Genomic DNA, 24124 nt, shown 5'->3' on the forward strand with positions numbered 1-24124 from the left:
ATCAGGGCAGGGAGACAGGGGTGGTGAGAAGTAGTGAGACTCTGAGAGACCAACCAAAATAAAGCTTCAAAGTTGAAAGTGATTAAGAAGAAAGAGAGAAAAGGATGACTCCAAACTCTTAGCCACAGCAATTAGAAACATGGAGCTATCATCCACGTAAATGAGAACTTAAAGAACATTTTCAAAGATGAGAAATTGAGTCTATTCAGAATTAAGTGCCCTCCAGGGATACAGTCTATAGCGTATTGTGCTGCTAACCAAAAGCTCAAGCACTTCTGATATTCCAAACCCATCAGCAGCTCTGTGCGAGAAGATGGGTATTCCCTTCCCTTAAGATTCACATCCTCTGGATAGAGAAGTGTACTTGGGGTGGGGGGTGGGGGAATCGTATACCAATGAAGGATTTCTTTTTCCTTTTTCTTTTAGGAGAGGGGAGCAGACGGGTGGGGAGGGGTGGGCAGGGAGAAAAGTGTAGCAATGAATGAATGGAAATCCAAAATCTCTGTAAATGTTTATTAAAATTAATTTTAAATAAAGGAAGAAAAAAAAAATTCACATCCTCTGAAACTCAACGAGGGGTCACTGCGAGTGAGAATCAACCTGATGGCAGTGAGGCCAGTCTTGTAAAAGTGTTAAGTAGATCCTCGAGGACATCATGCTGAGTGAAATATCTCAGTCACAAAAGAACAAATACTGCATAGTGCCACTGCTGTAGAATGGAACTGACATCAGGGTTGGGGTAAGAATGAGAAAAACTGGATAAATTATGTATACTGCATTGAAACAGATGATTGAGAGAATAGTTTAAAAGCAATATATTGCAGGGTATTATGCTAATCATAAGAGTCTGGAATGAAAGTTGGAGAATGGAGTATAATTGATGTGGGGGTGGGGATGGGGTGCAGGGGGATTGTATACCAATGAAGTCATTTTTCTTTTACTTTTCAAAGAGAAGAGTGAACTGGGGGCTGGGAATGGAGGGGAGGGGGAGAAAAGTGCAACAATGAATGAATGGAAATCCAAAATCTCTGTAATTGCTCATTAAAATGAATAATAAAAAAAGTGTTAAGTAGAGCTCTCACAGGCAATTGAATATACAAGTCTGTGCTTATAAAAAGTGTATTGAGCTGAAGGTATAAGCTTAGGCCTCTTCAGCATATAAATGGCAAGGAGGGCCATCAGGCTATGAAAGGTTATCAAGGGAATATAGAGAAGTATACTGAGGACTGAGTCCCAACGTTTGTTTGGATTTTTTGTTGTTGTTGTTGCTGTTTTTACATTAAGAGTGATGGATTATGGCCAAGAGGAACCAGTCCTTGGAGAAGGACCAGTCCTCGGAGAAGGATGAGATGGATTAACAGGGTAATTGGGGTAGTAGGGGTAGGTGTGTTGGAGACAGTATGACTAGCTCAGGATGGAGGAGAGTTCAGAGTCATTGTGCATAGGGTTGCTATGAGTCACAGATGATTCGATGGCACATAACAACAACATTTAAAACACTTAATGATTTGGCATCCATTCTACTGGTAACAAAAATGCATATTTTCAAAATATTACTAATAAAAACATTACATTTTAAAATGTCTTTGTTTCCTCATTGGCCGAGCCTGTGGACAATGAATGCAATTGTTCCAATAATGCATCAGAATATATCTCTTAACCTCTTTTATATTATCAAAATGATCTTGCATATTACCAAGGATATGGTCTAGTTCAATTCAAGAAACCTATCTTTCAGCAATGACCACAAACAGAGTGACAATTATACATATGCCTCAAAATTTTAATAGTGCAGAAAATTCTATCTGGTAATTCCAACTCCAAATTACAGCTTATATATAAAACATGACCAAGACATACAGAGACAAAAACAAAAGCTGACTGTGGTAGAATCAGTAGGAGTAAGTGTCACCTCTATGTGTGGTAATGATTTCAGAGCCCCATGGAGCCTTGTTGACAGCTGTGCACCCCAGTGGAAATGTCTTTCAGAAACTGACTTGCATTTGATAAATTCCAAATGTCAAAGACTAGAGAGAGATCAAAGTTAGTCTTTCCAGTTTAACAACACCTTACTTTTCCCATTTACACTGTTTGCATATGGAAGTGGAGCTTGCAGGGATCATAATGTCTGTATTATCAGGGAAAACAAGTTTTTTAATTCTTTTCAAGGAAAACATTTTACTTTCTCTATAAGTAGTCTGGTCTCTCTTCTCTCATTGCCATTGAGCTGCAACTTACTCTTAGCTGACCGTGCAGAGAGACCACCATGTCCATCTTTCTCCACAGAACAACTGTTGGACTTGAACACTCTTTGGCTTAACAACACAACTCCTTACCCATTAGGCCACCAGAGCTCCCTGAAAAGTCTGGTAGCAATGTGAAAACACAAGCACAAAGTAGTGTCAAATATTCCCACATATTGTAAAACATGTGCATAACATCAGGGCAACAGAGATCACATTGGCTACTCACAATCCACCAGAGTGTATGGCCTGTGCATGTCTCTTCCCTTCCAAAATCAACTTCCTGCTGCTCTCAACAGCACACTGACTCTTCCACAAATGCACAGGATCAGAGGAAAACATGTCCTTCTGTTATATGAAAGAGGCATAAAAGGAGTTTGAGCTCTCTTGATGCACTTATGGGAATTGCGTAGTACAGCAGAAATCTCTGGCCAGTCCTCAAAAATAAAAAAGCAGTATGTCCTAGCAGAATACTAACCATTTTAGATAGAAGTTAGCTTCCCACCTTGCCCCTTCATCTCTGTCTCTAATTTACAGTCCTTCTGTTTCTGGAGTTGAAGTTTCTTTATCTTTAACTAGGAATTTTCCCCCCTAAAGGAATGTTTTTCATTGTTTTTGTTCAAACAATCTTCTAGGTCATATAGCGCTGTTGTGTCCACTTGTCATACAGAGGTAACTTGTGGTTTCTGTGAAGCTGAACACTGTGACACTGATGTGTCAAATGTGTTAATGGTTATCTATGGTGGACAGTGTTTGGTGGAGCTCCCCAGTTAAAACAAGGTTGGAAGCAGGAGTGGCATACACTTCTGTAATTAATAGCTTGCCTCTGGAAATGCCATGAACATGGACAAAGGATGAAAGTCACACAAGTGTTGAGAACTTTCATTCATAGGGTCACTATGAGTCGCCTGCAACTCGATGGCACTTGACAACAACAGAGGAATGGAAGCTCATTGTTCCTATGTTTTTGGGATAAGAGACTAGATGTTGAAGATGCTAAATGCTTGGGCTCTGTTCTTAGTTCTGATTGTGATCACAAGGAAGCATTATTATGTCTGGGAAGGCTATAAAAATATGCACAGAAATATTTTCATTTAATTTGTACTCTATAGGAATGCTACAATGTCTTCAAAGAATAATGTCATAACTACAACACATAAGGGCTCCAGTGGTGTAGTTTCTGAAAGCAAAACCGGGGGTGGAGAGCCTCTAAATAGCAAATGTTGTATCCATGCAGGAAACAGCTGACTAAATCAAAACCAAAGCCACTACCACTGAATTGATTCCAGTTCATTGTGACCCACCAACTGTGGTTTCTGAGGCTATAAATTTTTATGGGAAGAAACAGCCCATCTTTCCCTCTTATAGCAGTGAATTCAAACTATCAGCCTTTAGATTAGTAGACTGATATGTTATGCACTAGTAAACAAAACTAGGTGTGGGTGTCCTCTGAATGGCCTTAAGTATCACCCTGAGAGAGAGAAAGATAAATCTCTTTCCATTCAATTAGACTTAGAAATTCAATAGAGGGTCAACTATGATTTGGTTCTAACTCAACAACAATGAATTTGAGACTTTCTGAGGAGAAAATTGCTTGGATCATATTAAGTCAACTCAAGCAACTTTTAAAAACTATTTGACTAGTAATATCTTGTACAAAGTTCCCTATTGTATCTCTAGAGAAGAATCAAGTGAAAATTCCTGTATTTGCATTACCAAATAATTATCATTTTATGAAGTTAAATTATTATGGGGGAAAGCTAAGTTGAAGTATTCTTCTAAGTTTATTAAGTCATTTATATGAAATTTAATATTTTATGTACATTTATTCTACTTTGGAACAGGGAACAGTGCCAGCAGATCTCAATATGCTTCCTTCCCATTGCCGTCAAATTGATTCTGATTCATAGCAACGCTACATGCTTCCTTATGCAAATGAGATGGAATATACTCAACTAAATGGATTGAATCAAAATTGTCACTTGCTATGTTTTCTGAGATACCTACATTTGTGAGTGGCCGGGTTCCTCACTCGCATGCTCATCACTGTTTGTTCCATTCCATTTCAGCTCACAGCGACCCTCCATCTGATTTCTACAGCTGTAAATCTTAGTGGGAGGGAGAATATCCATCACTCTCCTGAGGAGTTGCTGGAAGCTTCTAGAGACGAGCCAGGTTTCAGTTAGCAGCCCGTCATCCTATAGACTACATCAATGACCTTGTACCATTCTCTGATTTTAATTTCTTCTTATATACAAATTCTATTTTGACTATACAATCTAGGCATTGAAAAAAAAAAAGTAAACTCACTTCCCTCAAGTCCACTCCAACTCAGAGCGACTCTATAGGACAAAGGTTTTTTCCAAAGTTGTATATCTTTATGGAAGCCGACTGAGTGGCTGATAGATTCAAAATGCTCACCTTTCAAATAGAATGTCAGTGCTTAATCCACTGCACCAATAAGGCTTCTTCAAATCAGGGACACTTCTCATAAAACATGCACTGACAGGCCAAGAAAATGTTGGCGTTTCAATCAGGAGCTTACAAACTAGACCAGAGACCATGGGAAATCACAATTCTAAGACCTCTTATTCATCATCAATTGCAGGAAATTCCCTATGGAATGTTCTTGAAGGCAGAGTACAATGTAGCTTAAAATGACTTATGTTAGTGGCCATGTTTAAGCTCTCCCAGAATTCTACACCACAGACTTTTCCTCACGTTTGCTGAAATCATAGCACAGCTTTCTTTTCAACATATAAATTTTAAGAACAGAAAAAATTTTTAATCAAACTAATATATTTTCTTCATGGTCTGGCTTGTAGCACAGTTTCTGAGCATAACTGAAGCATTTACTTTATTAAATCCTTTCCACGTTGAATAATTAACTGATGTTATTTCTAATAAATTTCATGCTATAAATATGGTATACATTGTAAATGCTGAAAACAACTAGATTAAAAAGGCCTACATAAGTTTTGGTCTTTGGGGTGTTGTGTTTTTTTTGTTAACTTTAAATTCTTTACTATAAATCTTTCTGTCCCTGAGTCTTCTATATTGTATTTAACCAATAGCTTGAAAAATAAACTTCAATGATTCCTTTTGAGCCTGCATATTTTTCTTTACTTTAAACACCTTCGTGTTCATTTCTGAACAAAGAGAAATTGCCAGAGTCAAAGGCACGGCCTTTAATTTTAAAGGAATGTTCTTTCTTACGAATCTGCTGTCATGGTAATCTGAAAAGCACAAAAGAGAGCTAAATTATCTATCTTCTTTACGGACCATGACAACTTTTTAAATATAACTCTGATTAAGATTAAACAGTATCTCTGCAAAACATTTCAGGAGGAGTCTTTTGAAGGTTGGTACCATGTTTAAGTGGGCAGCTGGTTCCTATCCTGGAAAGAGCAGGGCTGAACTGGAACGTAAGGTTGCTATGAAGCGCAGTAAATAATGATTATCAAAGGCTGGGTGAACAGTTTTGATGTGACACATCCATGCTCTGTAATAAAGAAATCTTCCAGCAAGGTACAAGGGGACCCTGTTACGGTAGAGGCGTTGGTCCTATATGAGTAATAACCATTATTAGTAAAAAAAAAAAAAACCAAAAAAAAAACCACTCTCACAGCTCCTTTGAGAAAGAGTTATTGTACTGTCTTGCCAAATTTGTTACTTCCAAATATGGAAAAGCTATTCTTCACTTCCTCTTTCAAAGTTTGACTTTTCATTGAGAACAGTGGAGTGAAATATTTGCTCCATTACACCATCCCAATGAATCATGGCCATAGAAATTACAGGGGTTAAGAACATGCATTGTCTCCTTCACTGGATTATGACTGGAGTCATCATCAGAATGCTGGGATTTAGCAACCTGTCTGGCTCCCAATCCTCACACATGACATCTTTCTCTTGGACTTGATTTTCCTTTTTATTTTTCTTTCTTTTAATTTCTTTTCTATTTATTAGTAATTTGGATATGCCTTTCTTTTAATATAAATTGTATTTTCCTAAATCTCATGAAATAACTGCTTTTAATATTATATTGCCTTTTTGAAAAGATACAATCCATCACATCATCTTCAGCTCTGGAATACATTCTTAAACTCTAGCATTTCATCTGTAAAAAAATCAGTTCTTCTCACCAATGAAAGTATCACTTTTCTGATAAAAATTACTTCTTTTTCCCCTAGTAGATAAAACTTTTAGATAAGTTTTATTTACTGCTCTGGATTTTGTCCCACTGATAATTTTTAAAATGATGTTGTTCCTGTGTTTTAAAGAATTTACATAAAATATATTCTGCCACTCACTATACATGCGAGTGATAAAGTAGTCATAAAATTTAAAGTGTATCTATACATACTTTTATGCTATTTATGTATCATATTCCTTGTTGTAATGCATAAAAAAAATTTTCCACAGGAACAGCTCATTCAGTTCCTATCCATTTTCTCTCATCCCCATTTCATTCCAATCAGTCTACATACTTTTATCTTATGGGCACATGTTTCAAGCATATACACGCACATACATGCACCACTGAGACTTTGATACTCACCTCTTTTCACTTATTCTTCAATTTTTCCATTTTTTTAGCATCGCTTATCGTGCATTCCTTGCCCTTCATGCAGGGGAGACTCATGGACAGAAATAAGAGCCATGGGGTCATGTTTTTTACATTTTCATTGTAAGGAATCTCCGGGAGACTGAGTCTCATATATTTTTCTGGTGTTTCTATAGTTAAACTTTCCGTAATATGTTTTTCTAAAAGAAGCTTCTGCTCTGAAATCCTAGATAAGTCATTTACATTTTCTGGACTTCTTTTTTTATTTTCTTTATCTGCATAAGCAAGCAGTTGGTTTGTGAGAAAACATTCACATATGGACTACACAGAATTTTATTTGTAATCTGATAGTTTTCTACAGTGCTAATTAGTCCATACCATTATCATTAATATAACTAACTCACTCAATAATTTCTAGTTGGTTCCAACCTGTAGCAAGCCTCCAAAGGGTTTCTAAGTCCACAACATGTAATTGCCCATATTTTCTTCCCCAGGAGCCACCATCAATTCAAACTGTTGATTGATTCACTGTTTTTGTCTTTAAAGTAAACTTGCTAAGGGCTATGCCACCAGAGTGCCCCTTCATCTTTAATATCATTAAGTTAATTCATTGCTGTCAAGTTGGAACTGACTCATACCTGACCCTCCAGCAGGTTTTCTGAGGCTGTAAACCACATTAGAAGAGACTACCCATCTTTCTCCTGTGGAGCAGATTTTGTTGGGCACCACAACTCTTTATGCAAAAGGCTATTACAGAGTCCTAGGAAGCTCATGGATATAGAATAGTTAAATAAACAATATTCCTCCCCCCAGATGTGCAAAGATGACAAAAAGTGGTAAAAATATAACTTTCTTAGACCTTTTGTATTAGATCTGGATTTATTGGAGTTGAATGATGCTGCCTTCTTCTCATGGTCGGGTGTCTCATCATGAGACATTTTAACAGACATAAGATGTTTCCACATAAATAATAAGTTCGTAGAACATACATCAACATCTTTATATGTTTTTGCTGGCATTGTAAAAAGCAACTACTCATACCAGCAATATAAAAATAATATCAAATAGAGCTGGTAAGTATTTGGAAATATTTACCCAACAGAAAACACCGCAAGAGTTTGCAGGAATGTATTTGTTATGGTCACTTTGCAGTGCAAAATTTGGTAAGATTTAAGATCATTGACAATGTACATAACCAGTAATAATTCCTGGCTGCAGAGTGCCTAATGTCTCAAACTGCTCACAGAAAGGTTAGTGGTTCAAATCCACAAGACATTCTGCCAGAGGATATAAGCAGCAGTCTCAGAAGACAGTGAAGGGTGGCTATCAGTCAAAACCTGCTTGAGAATGGTGGGGCTTTAGGGATACACATTATACACACAGCTGACATAATCCTAGTTGAGAAATATGGAGGTTTGTTTGGTGTTAAGTGTTTTATTTTTTCTTGTATTACTTTCTTTCTAATATAGGATAAGACAATGAATCCTCAGAGAACTAGTACCCAATGGGATTGCTTTATTTACTTATTTTCTTATGTGTGTGTTTGTTTATAATCATCCATTTTTGAAAGGGTTCAGTCTAACCACATTTCTGTCACTCGCCTTAATGTAAAAAGTGAGGTTTCTGCCTTCAATAGGTTCTGCCTTTCCCAGGTTTGACTGTTATATTTTCTATTTGATTAGAAGTCCATATTAACTTAACTGTCATTACAACCAACTCTTTTTTTTTTAAGTAAGGTAAAGGAGATGAGGCTAGCTTCTTAAAAAGTGTGAACTTTAGACATTTCAATATTCATACACAACTCAAAATGCAAATATTCATTCTGTCATGTCTGAACTTACTCATAGCTGACCCTCCAGTGAAATTTTGAAGCCTATAAAGAGCAGAGCTTAGGGCTGTTGTACATAGGGTTGCTCTGAGTTGCAAGCAACTCTACGGCACATAACAACAACAACAACAACAACATAAAGTTCATGGTCAGAGACTGCCCATGTTTTACCCTTATAGCTACTGGTAGATTTGAACTTACAGGAAAAGTCTGCCTTTGAGTTGGCAATGCAACTCCCTAAGAACTACAGCATCAGAGCTCTCATGTTTATATATGAGGATTATTTAAATGATACGCAATTAAAGATAAATTTCTGTTTTGTTTTCTTCGGTAAACCAAAGGACATGAGTTATTTAATGTCTGTTGTTGTTAAATGCCATTGAGTTGTAGGCACTCATAACGACCCTGTGAATGAAAGACCTGAACACTTGTATAACTTTCATCCTTTCTCAAGGTTCATATGGTTTCCAGAGACAAGCTATTTCAGAAGTGGATGTCACTCCTGCTTCCAGTACAAATACAAAGATAACCAGTAAAATGTGTATAAGGATTCTAGGTGTAAAGGAGTGAGGATAAAGGAGGAAATCATAGGGTCACACAATTTGGTGGGTGAAGGGAAATGTGGGTAAAGGAAATGGGAAAGATCAAGAGAGAATCTGGAAAGACGGGGTAATGGTAGGCACAGTTCAATGATGATTCATTTTATAAAACATAGTGAATGAGAGTGCTTGAGAAATCCATTGTGAATGAAAGTGTGAAACACAAGGCATATGAACTTTCTAAGTAAACCAATATAACATAATTTTTTAATTGTAAAAGTAGGTATGCATGCAGATGTTTACTCTGGCAGTGTTAGTAATTTTAAAGGTAATAATCACAATAATGAATATTTAGAAGAGAATGTCTAGATAATAGGACTGTGTCTTTATGGCACAGTGGTTAAAGTGTTCACCTTGTACTTCATACCTTAAAGAGGTCTTTGACAGCAGATTTTCTCAATGCAACACATCTTAGGATCTCTCGACTGCTGTCGCCATAGATGTTGATTATGAATCCAAGGAAAATGACATTTTTGACAATGCCAATCTTTTCTCCATCTATCATGCTCTTACCCTATAGTCTGGTAGTGGAGATTTTTCTTTATATTGAGATGCTATGCATATTGACTGGTCCCTCCTTACAACATGTCCAAAGTATGTCAGACAAAGCCCCAGAATCCTTGCCTCCAAGGAGCACCCTGGGACCGGTCCTTGGAGAGGGACATCATGCTTGGGAGGGTGGAGGGACAGCGCAGGAGAGGAAGGCCCTCTATGAGGTGGATTGATTCAGTGACTGGGGTAATGGGGATGGGAGTGTCAGAGGCAGTGTGATTTGCACAGGTCAAAGCAGAGTTTAGGCCTGTTGTACATAGGTTCACCATGAGTCACAAGCAACTCGACGGCACATAACTACAACAACAACAACATGCATATTGAAGGCAGTAATTGCTGATCTTCTTTAGAAAGTACTTCTAGTTCTTGCCTCTTTCTGGAAAAAGCAAGATTGTACCATCTTCGTAGCATGATTTATTGTTGGTTTTTAGTTTTATGCACTTGTTGTCATGTGTTGTTGAGTCAAATATCACTCATTAGCAACCTTCTAAAAACAGATCTAAACCTTGCCCTATGTTGGGCCATCCTCTCAGCATCTCCAATATACTTGAGTCCATTGTTACAGCCACTGTGTCAACGCAGATGGTGTGATTGTCTTTATTATGATACTTACTTCATTGCTGTAATCTGGAACTGAACTTGCAATATTTCTTAGGTAGTTGGTCCTTAAAATCAGTAAGGAGTGTGTGCATCATCTCAGCATGGAATGGTACCTGAAAAAGCAAAAAGGATGACCCATTATACTCACCAGAGAAATATGTGTGAACAACACTGGATGCTGGTTTTAGTGTCAAAAATAGGTAATGCTGGAAAAATTCTCACCCAACTCAAGATGGTTACTCTCTTTGTTCAGAGAGAGGAAGGAAATAAGACTAGGTGGTGGTCGTCAGCGGGAGCATAGATCTCTGTAAGATTACTTTCTATTTTCTGCCTTTATTTTTAAGAGTTATTACTTTTCACTCCTTTCTTTGTTAACGTTTCCTTCCCAACAGAATAAACCTGAGTGTGTATCATACAAGATTTTTTAAAGAACACTGATGGACAAAAAAGATATTAGGGAGATTATAGTTGATTGTTATGTAATTCTTTGCACATTTCTATAGTTTTAAATATCTCCAAATTAAAAATAAATTACTTCAAAAGAAAAAGGTCAAGTTCTGGTCTTCTGTATACCTACTCCTTTTCTCTTTTCATATCCATACATGTGTGTTTGTGCGCGAGCGTACACACACACACACACACACGCACACACTACCACCACCATTCATTTAGCTGTGAGACTTTGAACAGATCACTTAACCTCTCAAGACCCAGATGCCTCCTGGGTGTAATGATACCTTACCCACCTGAAAGCAAAGGATTGGACTAAATGGTCTCTTGAGAGACTTGAATTCTCAAACCTAAGATATTAGGTTTGCCTGCCTCTCTGGAGACAAAGTAAAAAAATCTCTATGAACCACCCCAACTGTCAATTGTTTCTAAAATCTGTGACCTGTCATCTGCATCAGAGAGCCTGGAAACGTGGCCTGTGTTCAGAACTGGCTCAGTGCCTGTTGCTGAGACACCTAACAAAGCTCTGCTGATGTGGGGAGCAGTGGCTGAGCCCCTGGGAGCCAGCTCACCCCTGTGCTAACATCAAGGAGAGCAACCTTCCCAGCAAGGCAGCCACAAGGACAGTGGGCAGGCAGACAGGAGGGCAGCAGGAAACAGACACAATGGAGAGGTACAGTCAGCACCCTCGGGAAGGTAGGAAATGAACGGGGGAAAGGTGAAAGTAAAGGAACAGCCCTGGGATGCGTATGAGGAAGTGGAAGGTCAAGCCAGAGAAAACACAATTTCTAGGCTGACGCTGTGGCAAGCACAGCATCTCCGGATAGGAACAAAGGTGAACATGACAACTGTAATAAAAAGGGGCACAGATATTCTGCATCTGAACAAAAGAGATAAGCACAAATTGAAATGCATGAGACACTATTCTTACTGGTAGAGTACCTTCATGGGGCAAATAGTTATCGATTCCCATTGCTCACCTAAAGGTTGAAGGTTTAATTCCACGATGAAGCCTCTTGGAAGAAAGTCCTAGTTAGCCACTTCCTCAGAATCAACTATTGAAAACCCTGTGTGGCACTGGTGGTGGTGATGTGCCATTTTGTTGACAACATCATATAGCAATTGTATGAAAAACATATCGGAACCCTCCCATACCCTATGCTGCCTCGTCTTCATGAGCTCATCTTCCTGAGCCCGTTTTTAGAGTTACTATGCTAATCCACCTTTTTGAGAGCCTTCACTTCTTTTTCTGACCCTCTATATTTCCTAGGATGATTTTTCCCCCCAATGCCTGGCCCCTCCTAACAATATACCCAAAGTATGTGAGCCAGGGAAACCCTATGGAGGATAGTTACAATATGGTACACGTGAGGTTTCATGAACCAGAATCCATTAACAGGACAACTGGAATTATTGAAACATTGGTGGTGGTTGTTCTTGTTGTTGTTGTTGTTAAGTGCTGTCGAGTCTTAGGCAACTCATAGCAACCCTGTGAACGAGGGCCCTCGACATTTGTGTGACTTTCATCCTTTCTCCAGGTTCATAGGGTTTCCAGAGGCAAGCTATTATGGAAGTGGATGCCGCTCCTGCTGCCAAGCTTGTTTTAACTGGGGAGTACCACCAAACACTGTCCACCATGAGTAACCATTAACGCATCTGACACATCAGTGTCACAGTGCTCAGCTTCACAACAACCACAAATTACCTCTGTATGGCAAGTGGACACACCAGGGCTATACTACCTAGAAGAATGGTTGAACAAAAACAATGAAAAACGGGCCTGAGGGCTGTGGATTAAAAGTCACCAACCTTTTGCTTGGTAGCATCGTTTTCTGTCCACTAGGCCAGCTGATCACTCTCTATGTTGATGTTATTGTTGTTATTGGTGTTATTGATGTTATTGTTGTGCCATCGAGTCATAGGCAACTCATAGCGACCTTAGTACTTTCACAAATATTTTGTCCATATTTATGGGAAGCCAAATATTAGTGATAAACAATATACCACTTCAGGTTATGAGGGAGGTTGATATCAGCTGGAATGAATCCTGAAGCACTAAGGCAATCCTTAAGCGTTTACAGGATTTTTGCATTGCCCCCCTCCTGAGTGAAGCACAAGGTTGTCAATACAGAAAGCTTAGCTTCACTTGTATTGGATTCTCTTTGTGATTTATTTCCTGGCAATTTTCAATAAAGACAGGAAAGCTGGAATTGGCAGGAAGTTCCCTTCAGTGGTTCGGGAACTGTTGGCCTCCTGCTTTACCTCTGTTTTTCTCCTACATTCCTGGTGTTCTGTCTCATTATTAATACTTATAAAAATACTTTGCCCCTGGTCTGCAACACACATTACTGTAATGATGCTGCCAATTCATCAGGTAAGCAAGTCATATAATTTCTCTGTACCTTACCTTCTTTCTTTCACTCCAGCACCTTATCTTCAATATCTGTGGTGTCTGTTATCATATAACAGAATATGAGAAAACATTGAATAATTCTTTTTGTTGAAAGTTATCTATATCATTCTTTATTATTATTCATTTTCTTTAGGAACCTCAATGGAGTAGTGGGTTAAGTATTGGGCTCCTCTTTACAAAATGCCAATGGTAGGACTCTATCAGTCTCCTCATGGGAGAGAGACACAAATGTTTGCTTCTGTAAAGATTTAACTCATGGCCATTGAGTCAGAACAATTCATATCTGACACTCCTGTTAGGTTTCTGAGGCTGTAAACTGCAACAGAGGAGATTGTCTATATTTCTCTTGCAGAATTGCTGGTAAGTTGGGACAGCCAAAGTGGTATGGCCTTTTGTTAGCAGAGCAACAGCACTCAGACTAAGCCACCAGAGCTCCCTTATGAGATTTACAGCCTCAAAAACCCTATGTTGCTATTCTACTCTGCCATATAGGATCCCTCGTGAGTGAGAATTCACTAGACTGGACATCTTGCAGGTATACCATGTTAACTTGTGTTAATGTAAGTATAGGACAATCTGATGGTTTAGTGGGAAAGAACTTACACTGTCCAAAGGCATACTGTTCAAACCAACCAGCTTCTCCACAGGAGAAAAAGAACAATTTCCTCCTGTGCAATTTTCAGTCTCTGAAAAACGGGGGTGGATGATTCATTTCTAACTTGACAGCACATAACAACAACAACGTAAGTAAAAATGTCACATTTTAAAAAGAACTAGCATCACATAACCTCCCTCTACTTATACAGGTTAACTTGGTTGTAATGGCAATCCAGTCAGTATTAATTTCTAATCACCTGAAAAGAACCATTATTGTATCAAGCAAGTATTCAAAGAACTATTTCTCTGCCGGAGTTATACCGAGCTCTCTTTAGCAGCCAGCAATGCGTGTATAATGTGTAACAGTCAGAACTAGATGAGAGTTATTTCAATAAATCCCAGGTGCCTGGCCTGAAGTGACTGTTGGAAGTGGGATTTCACAACATGAGAGCTGAGCTCTGTGAATTGAGCTTGCTACACTGATTTAAAAATCCTTTCACTAGATGTAGGTTTCAACTACACTTAGATATACTCTTTTCATATATTTGTGTGATTTCCCCCTTAGTTCTCAAATTCCAACATGAAATGAGAGGAGTGATACAGACACTGTTTCTCTATTTGTAATCTAATATATAAGATAGAGTTGACTTTTTCTCTTTTTTTTTTCTTCTGGAAAAAAGTAAGTCCACATTGTTCCAACATTTGGAAAATTATTCCTCTCATGCCAAACTTATAACAGAGCAATAAAATGTGTAGCAGTTGGGTGGAGCCCCCAGATTCCAGAAGTCTGTGAAATTCAGAGGCCCCAAGTTTAAAAAATAAAATGTCTGTTTATTTTGTTCTTAACACATTTCTAATTTGTTTTTGCAGATTGTTCTTTATTAACAAGAGAAAGCTATTTTTGTACTGTTGCCAGGAGACTTCAGAAACCAACAGCCTGATCAAAATAATAACTTCCTGTAATGAACAGTCTTGTTGGTTCAAAGGCATTTAATTCTATTTTTTTTCCTAAAAATGTAAATTAAGGGCTTTTAGCATTAGTGACATAGCAGTGTTCCCTTGGAATCTTACAGTAAGTCAAGCTACCCAAATTCCATGGCTCAATCAGACAAGGTAAAGAAAAAATGCTTTTCTCTTTGAAATTCTTTAATGCTTTTGAAAACACAGATTTATATATTATTTCTAAAACCTAGTTCTTTAATTTTTTAAATGATAGACTAGAAAAAAACAACACACAAAAAGAAACGTTACATACTGATAGTGTAGCAAAATTTACAATTCATCTTGAAATAAAGTTTGAAATTTACATTTTTCTTGATTATTTCCCTTTTTCTGGAGCTTCATATATACAAGGTAGGAAGTAAATGTTACTAGTAATGTGAGTTATAATGTAATAATCTCCTAACAGAAAATTTTTAAAAATCAAAACTGATATGAAATGCCTGTGGTATCTTGTATGTTTTTCTACACTGAGATGTTAAACTTTTATTTGAGATGCTAAACCTTTTAATAAAGTACTCTAAATTCTCTTATAATTCATATTCTTATCATAATATTCTACGAATTATATGTTGGTATGATAAATTTCTAATGTCAACATTTTTTATAAAATTATCACTGTGATATTAATATACTCTAGTTGTGTCTTTTACAAGTTTCTTTGAAATAAGCTCATGAGCATTATTTCAGCTGAAGAGTTAGTGCTATTAAAGGAGAAAAAGATAAATTATTGAAAAAGTGTTTCAGTGTTATAAGATACTTAAAAGATAAGTGTTTGAAAAGGAGTTTGGGCTAGTACAACAGCCATACGCAAGATAAAGAGAAGAAAAACTATAATATATATGTTTCCCCTGGAATTACTAAAAAAATGAAAATGAAACAAAGTGACACTTGTTTCTCTCCACCCAACTATCCCTGTAATCCTTTAGGTGGTGAGGCAGCAAAGAAATTCAACTTAAAGTATTTTAAAAATTATGGGAACATACTGTCATTAGAGCTTGGAGAAGTAATTAAACGTCTTTGCTGATCCAAGCATCTCTTTCACTCAGAGGACTTTTTTCATCCTATGAATTAAATGAAAATAAATCCTTGAAAACCTATACTTTTCCTTTTCTTAGATTTATTTTATGAAAACATAACTTTATAGTGTGGATTAGATGATGTCCTATCCAAAAGTCTATGGCGTCAGAGCTGATGAATTAACCTTCACACTTAATTTCCTCTAAGAATCTGGTCCTAATTCAAAAGTCCATTACAACTGGCACACTGATGTTACTTTAAAGAGTAACATTTAATTCTGATAGGACCCAGTCATGTCAGAACAATTCTCACCACATCCAGTTTTGTTCGGGCTCATATGTTCTAAGCAGTGAGGTGGACCCAGAAAATTTTCACAAAGAATCTAAAGGCAACATAAATGTTAGGTAGATAAGGATACAAAATAATCAATCTCTGTCTCTCTCTCTCTCTGTCTCTGTCTCTCTCTCTCTCTCTCTCTCGCAAACACACACACACACACACACACATATTAACAAACAACAGATTTTTCCAAAGTATATTCTCTAAACTACAAAAACAAGTGAAATAAAAGAGCCATAGAATCAATGGACCTGGAAGACAGGCTACTTGGAAACAATAAATTGATCTCCACACCTCTCATCACATATCAAAATTTATTACATAAAGATTAAAGAGGTTATTGTATACTTACATATAAGTGAAACCAGAGAAAAGCTAAAACACAACTTAGTACTTTTAGGACCTCTAACCATAAATATAGAAGCAAGCAATGAATAAATTTACATTTTGGACATAAAAAAAAAAAGATCACTAACAAAATTAAAAGTCAGGCAAACTAGAAACTACATTTGCAAGAATACATACTTAAGATGGTGAATATCATTAATTTTTGGAGGGAAAAGTCCTACAACCCAGATATAAATAATATTTAAAAGCCTGGAAGTCCTCCAAGGGAGGGGAGATAGCAAATTACAAATATCAAGATTACAAAGGATAAAATGCAAATGAATGAGAAAAAACACATAAACAAATGTTCAGCTTACTAATAATCAAAATGGGAATTCAACTGTTACACAGTTATTGGAACTAGTAAATAAGAGAAGAATTTATTTGTGTAATGTTACTAAGCAATGCAGGTAAGCAGTTACTAAAAGAAATAAACTGATTGGTCAGAATGGAGTTTAGTAGAGTCCAAGTCAATCATAACTGGCTCATGACAGGCTCTGACCAATAAAACAGAACAATAAAACTCGCCTGGCATTGCTCAAGCTGAGAGAGTAGAAAAACAAATTTAAATCTTCAGCTGCAATACTGAAAGATGCTATAGGTAAAATTTTGAATGATCCAGGAAGCATCAAAAGAAGATGGGGGTGGGGGAGAAGGCGGAAAGAAGATGGAAGGAATATACACAGTAACTATCAAAAGAATTGGCACAGAATAATTTCATGAAGTAGCATATGATCAAAAGTCAATGGTAATGAAAGAAGTTGGAGACTTCCAGTTTTCAATCACTTTCTATGCATCTGAGAACTAGACAATGTGTATGATGACAGAAGAAAAATCACTGCCTTTGAGTTGTGGTGTTGGAGAAGAGCACTGAGTGAGTATATTATTGACTGTCAAAAAATAGGCATGTGTTGGAGAAGAGTGTCCTTATAGAAAGGAAGACGAAGCTTCGTCTCATAGACTTGAGTATGTTGCTAGAAGGGTATATTCCTTGGAAAAGGATGTCATGCTAAGAAAGTTAGAAGGTCTGCATAAGAGAGAAAGACCCTCAATGAGATGGATTGACACAGTGACTGCAGCAGTGGGCTCAAGTGTGTCAGAGATGATGAGGATGGTGAGGGATATGACTGGGTTCAGATCTGTTGTTCATAAAGTCCTATGAGTAATACTTAACTCAAAGGCACAGAACAACAACAAAAATATATAGACATATTAAAAATAAGTGTGAAAATAGGTATGACTGCACCCAATATATAATAGCTAATTATTGATTGAAGAGTTATTTTCAAGAAAGAAATGAATTATAAAACTTATAAAATATAAAAATAGTACTTTACTTATGAACCTTTCCATGCTAATGGTTTATAACTAATTAAGAAAACCCTCTAGAAAGTTGATTTTTATAAAAATGCATTTATCACAGAATAATGACAAAATAATAGTAATTTTTTACATGATTGGTTTCTTCCAGATATTTGTCTATGTTATAAGTACAAATTATCCTGTATCATAGGTTTTATTATTTCCATTTTATAAATGAAGAAATTGAATTACTATAACAGAAATTGCAAAAAAAGGCATGTAGTCAATAAATGAAAAACTAGAATTCAAAGGCTTATAATTTAGTCTTTAAGCTTGTTGGTTAATAATGTAATGTGTGAAGTAGCAGGCTATTTACAATTAAATAAAAATAATAATTAGTCTGCCTAATTTATATTTAGTCCACTTACATTTTTATTACCTGACTACATTTGCTCCTACTACTCAAGCTATTTTTATGCCATTCTCACAAATTGTCTTAACAACAGCCATTATCCATAAGAAAACATCATGTTTAAGTTAGCTGTAAGTCATGATGTAGAAAGAATTAAATGTATCTGACTATAAAGACATATTTCTATTTTCCCCAATAAAATAGTAAATGCATTAATATTAGATCTATAACTAATGGCATCAGAAACAAGAGAATCCTTAAAAATAAAAGCATAGACATTATTACATGTAAGAAAATGCCTATTTTATGTGTATCATTATATTTGAAATATCATTACCAAAATGATAATTTCTTTTTCACTCTACATTTTGTTCTTTTTCCGTGACTCCTACCTTGCTCAGGGTTCATTTGGCATTTTGTCTCAGTTGTCTAGAAATCTCAATCATATGAATGATAAGTTCTAAAATTAAACTTGCTTCCTTAATCCTTAGACATCCTGGTGGTGCAGTGATTAAGCCATTCAGCACCCAAATGAAAGGTTGGCAGTTTAAACTCACACAGAAACTCTGAAGGAGACAGATGTGTCAGTATGCTGAATATTTCTGTTCTATTTCATAAGCCTTTATGAATCAAGATCAACTTGACCAGAACAGATTTGGTTTTGTTTCAGGCCATAATATGTGTGGTTGCTAGCTAGGCACTTGAGACCTGGATAATAAATAAATAAGGATGACAGAAAAAGAATTGACACCTTTGATCTGAATGGCACGTGGACGACCAAGAAAATGAACAGAATGTCTTGGAGGTGATGCAGCAAGAGCGTTCTTTGGAGGCAAGAATGATGAGGCTTTGCCTCACATACTTTGGACATTTTGCTAGAAGGAGCTATTTCTTGTGGAAGGATGTGATGTTGGGAAGGGTGGAGTGTCATTGAGGAAGAGGAAGACCCTCAACCCAGGTAGACTGACACGGTGACTGCTGCAATGGGTTCTTGTATTTCATGAAGTGTGAGGATTATGTAGGATAGAGCAGGGTTCAGATCTTTTGTTCAGAAGTCGCTATGAGTTGTGCTCAACTCAACAGCTCCTAACAAGAAGAAGTCCTCACACATGATGTATGGTTTCTATCGAGATGAATAGTTATCTCTATGTCAATTTAAATTATAAGATTGAATATTTAATTCATGTCACCTTTTCTCATTCTGTACAATTTCCCAAGTCAATGTGGGTTTCACTTATCATCTAGAAGCTAATGACTTTCTGATTTATAATTCCAGTTCAGTTTTATATCACAGCATTACCTAGTCAAACAACTCAAAAACACTTCAAACTCAGTATGTTGCAAATGAAATATTTGATCTTCCCCTGGATATAGTCTCTCTTCTCTGTTTGAAAAAATAATTTAACATTTGAGGAGGCAAGTCCAGTGAACTTAAATATTTTCCCTAGACCTTAATCTCTCTTTTTCCATATGCAATATGCCCAGACTTCATTGGTTAATGTAGTGAATTGCAAGTCTCCAATAACTCAGTAGCAAATCTGCTTTGGCTTGCATTTCTCAGTCCTCTTGAGCTCTCCTAACCCTTTGTGGCATTGGGCTTTCGCTAGAGTCTGACTCCAGGACAAACCAGCCTTTTGGAACTCAACACTCTCCTGCATCAGTTCCAACTTCACTATTGCTTTGTATTCTCTTGCTGGCTTTCCTCTTACACAATGCTGCAGCCTCTTGACTGTCAAACCTAACTTAGAGGGAGTTCCCATTAGCAAACTTTTCTGAGTCAAACCACAACTAGATTGACTTATTTATTCCAAACTGCTCTCTAAATACATTTTTGGTTTGCTATCAAAAGGGATCAGTCCTTGGGAAAAGACATCATGCCTGGATAAGTAGAGGGTTAAAGACCATCCACAAGACAACTGATGTAGAGGCTGCTTGAGATCAATGGAGATTGCAAAGATGGCCCAGGACTGAGCATAATTTAGAGTGGTTCAAAGTAGCTATAAGTCAGATTCAACTCATTGGCACTTAATGAATTAGTTTTCACACTAAAACAAACCAATCATCACACAATGCCCCCTCCCAACCCCCATGGGTGACATTCTAGGAAAATTATGGTCAAGTTAACATGGATTTTGAGAATATGTGACCATCTCAAATTTTATTAATCTCCAAAGAAAACTTTTGAAGAAAAGTTATATTCAATAACTTTGTTGACTCTCTTTTTGAACTTAAAAAAATAAAACAACAAATCTCTGCTGTTACACTATGTCATATAATCGTTAACAGTTTTATAAAAATATTAAGGTATAGCTTGAAAAGATTCTTTTTTTCAGTAGTAGACAATTTTGGTTTTGCAATGGGTAATTTTCTGTGAAACATCTCAAAATGTTTTCCAGAATATTATTTCATAAGAATTAGATATTTTTCTTTTCAATCTTTTTTTTTGGGGGGGGAACATTTCCAATTCTTATTCTTAAAAATAGGAATCAAAATTGCAAAGGCAGATTTATAATCACTTCTGAATGAGAGGGTCATTTTGGAACATCACAAGAACGCATACGCAGATGGAAATCTAGTTAAACTGCGGTTGCTCCTCAGGTTGCATTCACTCCTGCATTTTCTCAATTAGTTCTTCCTTGTATTTGCCTTTCTCTTTTCCAACTTGCCGAGATTTAGCTTTACGTTCAAGAATTTTTTTCCGATCTTTATCCAATTTCAGCCTGGTAATAACCACCTTGCTTGGGTGAATGTCCACATGCACTGTGGTACCATTAGCCTTCTCACGCTGCACTCTTTCGATGTAGATGACATACTTCTTTCTGTACACCTGGACCACCTTGCCAATCTGCTGACCTTTGTAATGTCCTCACACCACCTACACCTCGTCATCCTTGCGGATGGGCATGGAGCGCACGTTGTACTTCCGCCGCAGCTCTTTGGACAGAGGGGAGGACATGATCTTCCTGCGCACATGCGAAGGGGCATTGAAGTGGCGTTTTCGGTTCTTGCTGCGGTCCGAGGTAACGAAAGGGTTGAACTGCATGGTGGCAGCCGTCCGACAGCGTCAGACTCTTCAAGCACAAGCTCATTTCAATCTTTTAAACCAATGCTATTCTTTATAATCTATCTACACCATAGTATCAGCATTTCTGTTATTGTTGAAATATATTATAATCAAGATTTTTCAAATATATTTTGGTACTGTTTTAATTCTTTATCTCCATGTGGTTACTGGACCTAATATATCTATAATATGTATATTCCCCACCGGGGAGTATGTTAGAAGATTTAGATTTCTGTACCAAAAATGTGGTTCATTAGAAGTCTCATCTAAAATTCCCTATGAGAATTTCCCTTGTAAGAACTACTTAGGTTCTTTAATTTACCCTTGAGGGGAAAATTGCAAGCTATTCATGTCACTCTCATTGTAAAGATTGTACAAAACATTTGTCTAGGTGTTTATGAATCAAAGGTACGAGTACACAGACATGACTTTCCTTCTTCCTTTGAGCCAATGAGCTCTGAATTTGCTCTTAAGGGAAGAAGAAATTTAAATATAAAGCAAAAAAAAAAAAAATACCGTTTTATTCTTAGCTTCTTTCCATTTACTCTTTACTCAGCATCTTAGAGATTTGAACACCCAGAATCACCTCCAAAAAAATAATGAACACTGCATTGAAACAGATGAGGAAAAGAATTGTTTAACAGGACTATATGATTAGGTATTGTTTGCATAACAACAGTCCAGAATAAAAGGTGTGTAGCAAAGCGGACTGGAGTTGGGGTAGAGAGGAAATTGTACAACAATGAAAGAAACTTTTCAAAAAGAAAAGTGAACTGAGGGGTGGATAGATAGGAAAATGTGCAACAATGAATGAATGGAAATCCAAGTTTTCTGTAAACTTTCATTAAAATATCAATAAAAACATAATTTAAAAAAAGACACACACACACAACAATCACTCTGGAAATTGGAGAGCAGATGAGCAATAAGATTTTTATATTGTCACAGACTAAATGGAAATTCTTTAAAAAAAATCCATGCTCGAACAGGATAGAGACATTCAAGAACTGAGAAGAGGTTTTTCCATCTTCAAAAGTGAGGCCATGCTGTAAGGGAAATGATGATCATGATGACAGTATTCAACATTGTTGTTATAAAGAGCCCTATAATTGCCTCCATCTCATGGCCATTTTATGTATAGCAGAAATAAATGTTGCCTGGTCCCACATCAGCTTCATTATCTTCATATGTGGGAGCTCTTTGTGGGACTATTTCATCACTATTGCTATTTAACCAAATGTGATCTCCTTTTCAAACAATTGACCTTTCCTCTAATATGTTTAAAGTAAGTGAGCTGAAGTCTTGCCATCCTTCCAAGAAACATTTCTGTGGTATTTAATAGAAGATTGATTTATTTCTTCTAGTAGTCTTCAGTGAGGGTTTATATGAGTCAGCACTAAAAGGCTTGATGCATATGTTATCACCTGGATTGTGTATCCCAAATCTGAGTTGTAAATCCAGATTCTCATTTGGGGATGAGAGGTTGTTTTTGTTTGTGGGGTTTTTTTGTTTATGTTAATGAGACCAATAGTCTAGAATGTCTCTTAAGTGATCTCTCTTGATATATAAAAGAGATTAAACAAGCGAATTAGCAAACAGAGAAGGGCGAAGAACTGTGCTGAGCCATGTGAAGATCTCCAAGGGGTAGACGCTAATTAAGACTTTTCTCCAGAGTCAATAAATAGAGAAAGAAAGATTTCTCCTAGAACCAGAAACCTGAGTTTAGACTTCTAGACTCCTAAACCGTGAGAATGTAAATTTCTATTTGTTAAAGGCATTCTTTTGTGGTGTAACTGTCATAACATCACCAGATAATGAAGACAGCATATTAGCATATTCCACTAACAACTCTATCAGTTAGGAACGATTATAAGTTTTATTTTGAAGATGAGGAAACAGGAGCTAAGTAATTTGCTCAGGGTTGGAAAAGCTATGAAAGCAAATTTTTAAGACTCTACTGTCCAAGCTCCTAGCCAGTTATTGAGTATGAAGGTTTACCTTCTATACTAATGACCTAATCAGTTAGAAGAAGCCCGAGTAAGTCAAAGAAGGGATTTTTCTGAATAGAGTTGAGTTTCTCTCCTTTTAGCCCAAATAAGTCAAATTGTACCCTGACGTTCTCTCTCCAGAAACAAGCAACAAACCATAGCAAGCGCCTGCTGAGATGTAAAAACAGATATCAAGATAGCTTTGCTTTTCCAAAATATCTTGCTTCACATCTTAACTTAGAAAATCAAAGCCAATGTGTGATTAAAATAGCATTTGTTCATCTACAAAATCCCTAATTCTTGAGACTCTGAAATACACATGCCAACAGAGCTCCGGTGCTGTGGCAGTTAAAGCACTCAATTGCTAACCAATAGGTCAGGGATTCAAACCCACCCATCATCCACAGGACGAAGATGTTGCAGCCTAAAAAGTTAAATCTTTCCAGAAAGACTGAAGAGTGGGGAACCAGAAAGGAGACAATTTCAGTTATTCAGATAAAAAAGTAGTGAAGCGAAAGGCAGAATATTTCTTAACAAGTGAGGGAGGAATAACAACAAAAAAGCAGAACACTTTTGTCTAACTATTGTGTTGAGATTTACTATCTTACCAAAAATAGTTACAAGCTAGACTGTTAACCCAAAGGCTGTTGGTTCAAACCTTCCCAGAGGTTTCTCAGAAGTTAAGGCCCACAGTCTAATTCTGAAGTCATACATTGCAAAATCTCATGGGGCAGTTCTACTCTTCACACTTGGAGTCACCATAAATT

At 36.9% G+C, this 24124-nt stretch overlaps 1 protein-coding gene across 1 annotated transcript; it reads right to left on the minus strand.

The window, feature by feature from the left end:
• Window positions 1–20910: 20910 nt before the first annotated feature.
• On the minus strand, window positions 20911–21348 carry LOC102865032 (60S ribosomal protein L26-like). Its single transcript, XM_006894622.1, has 2 exons — window positions 21185–21348; window positions 20911–21097 (listed from the first exon to the last, which is right to left on the minus strand). Exons 1-2 carry the CDS (start codon window positions 21346–21348, stop codon window positions 20911–20913), a joined length of 351 nt encoding a protein of 116 aa, XP_006894684.1.
• Between the last annotated feature and the right edge of the window lie 2776 nt (window positions 21349–24124).

This window comes from Elephantulus edwardii, unplaced genomic scaffold, assembly GCF_000299155.1.
Source record: "Elephantulus edwardii isolate Elephantulus edwardi_28Jun2011 unplaced genomic scaffold, EleEdw1.0 scaffold00147, whole genome shotgun sequence".
Lineage (NCBI taxonomy): Eukaryota > Metazoa > Chordata > Mammalia > Macroscelidea > Macroscelididae > Elephantulus > Elephantulus edwardii.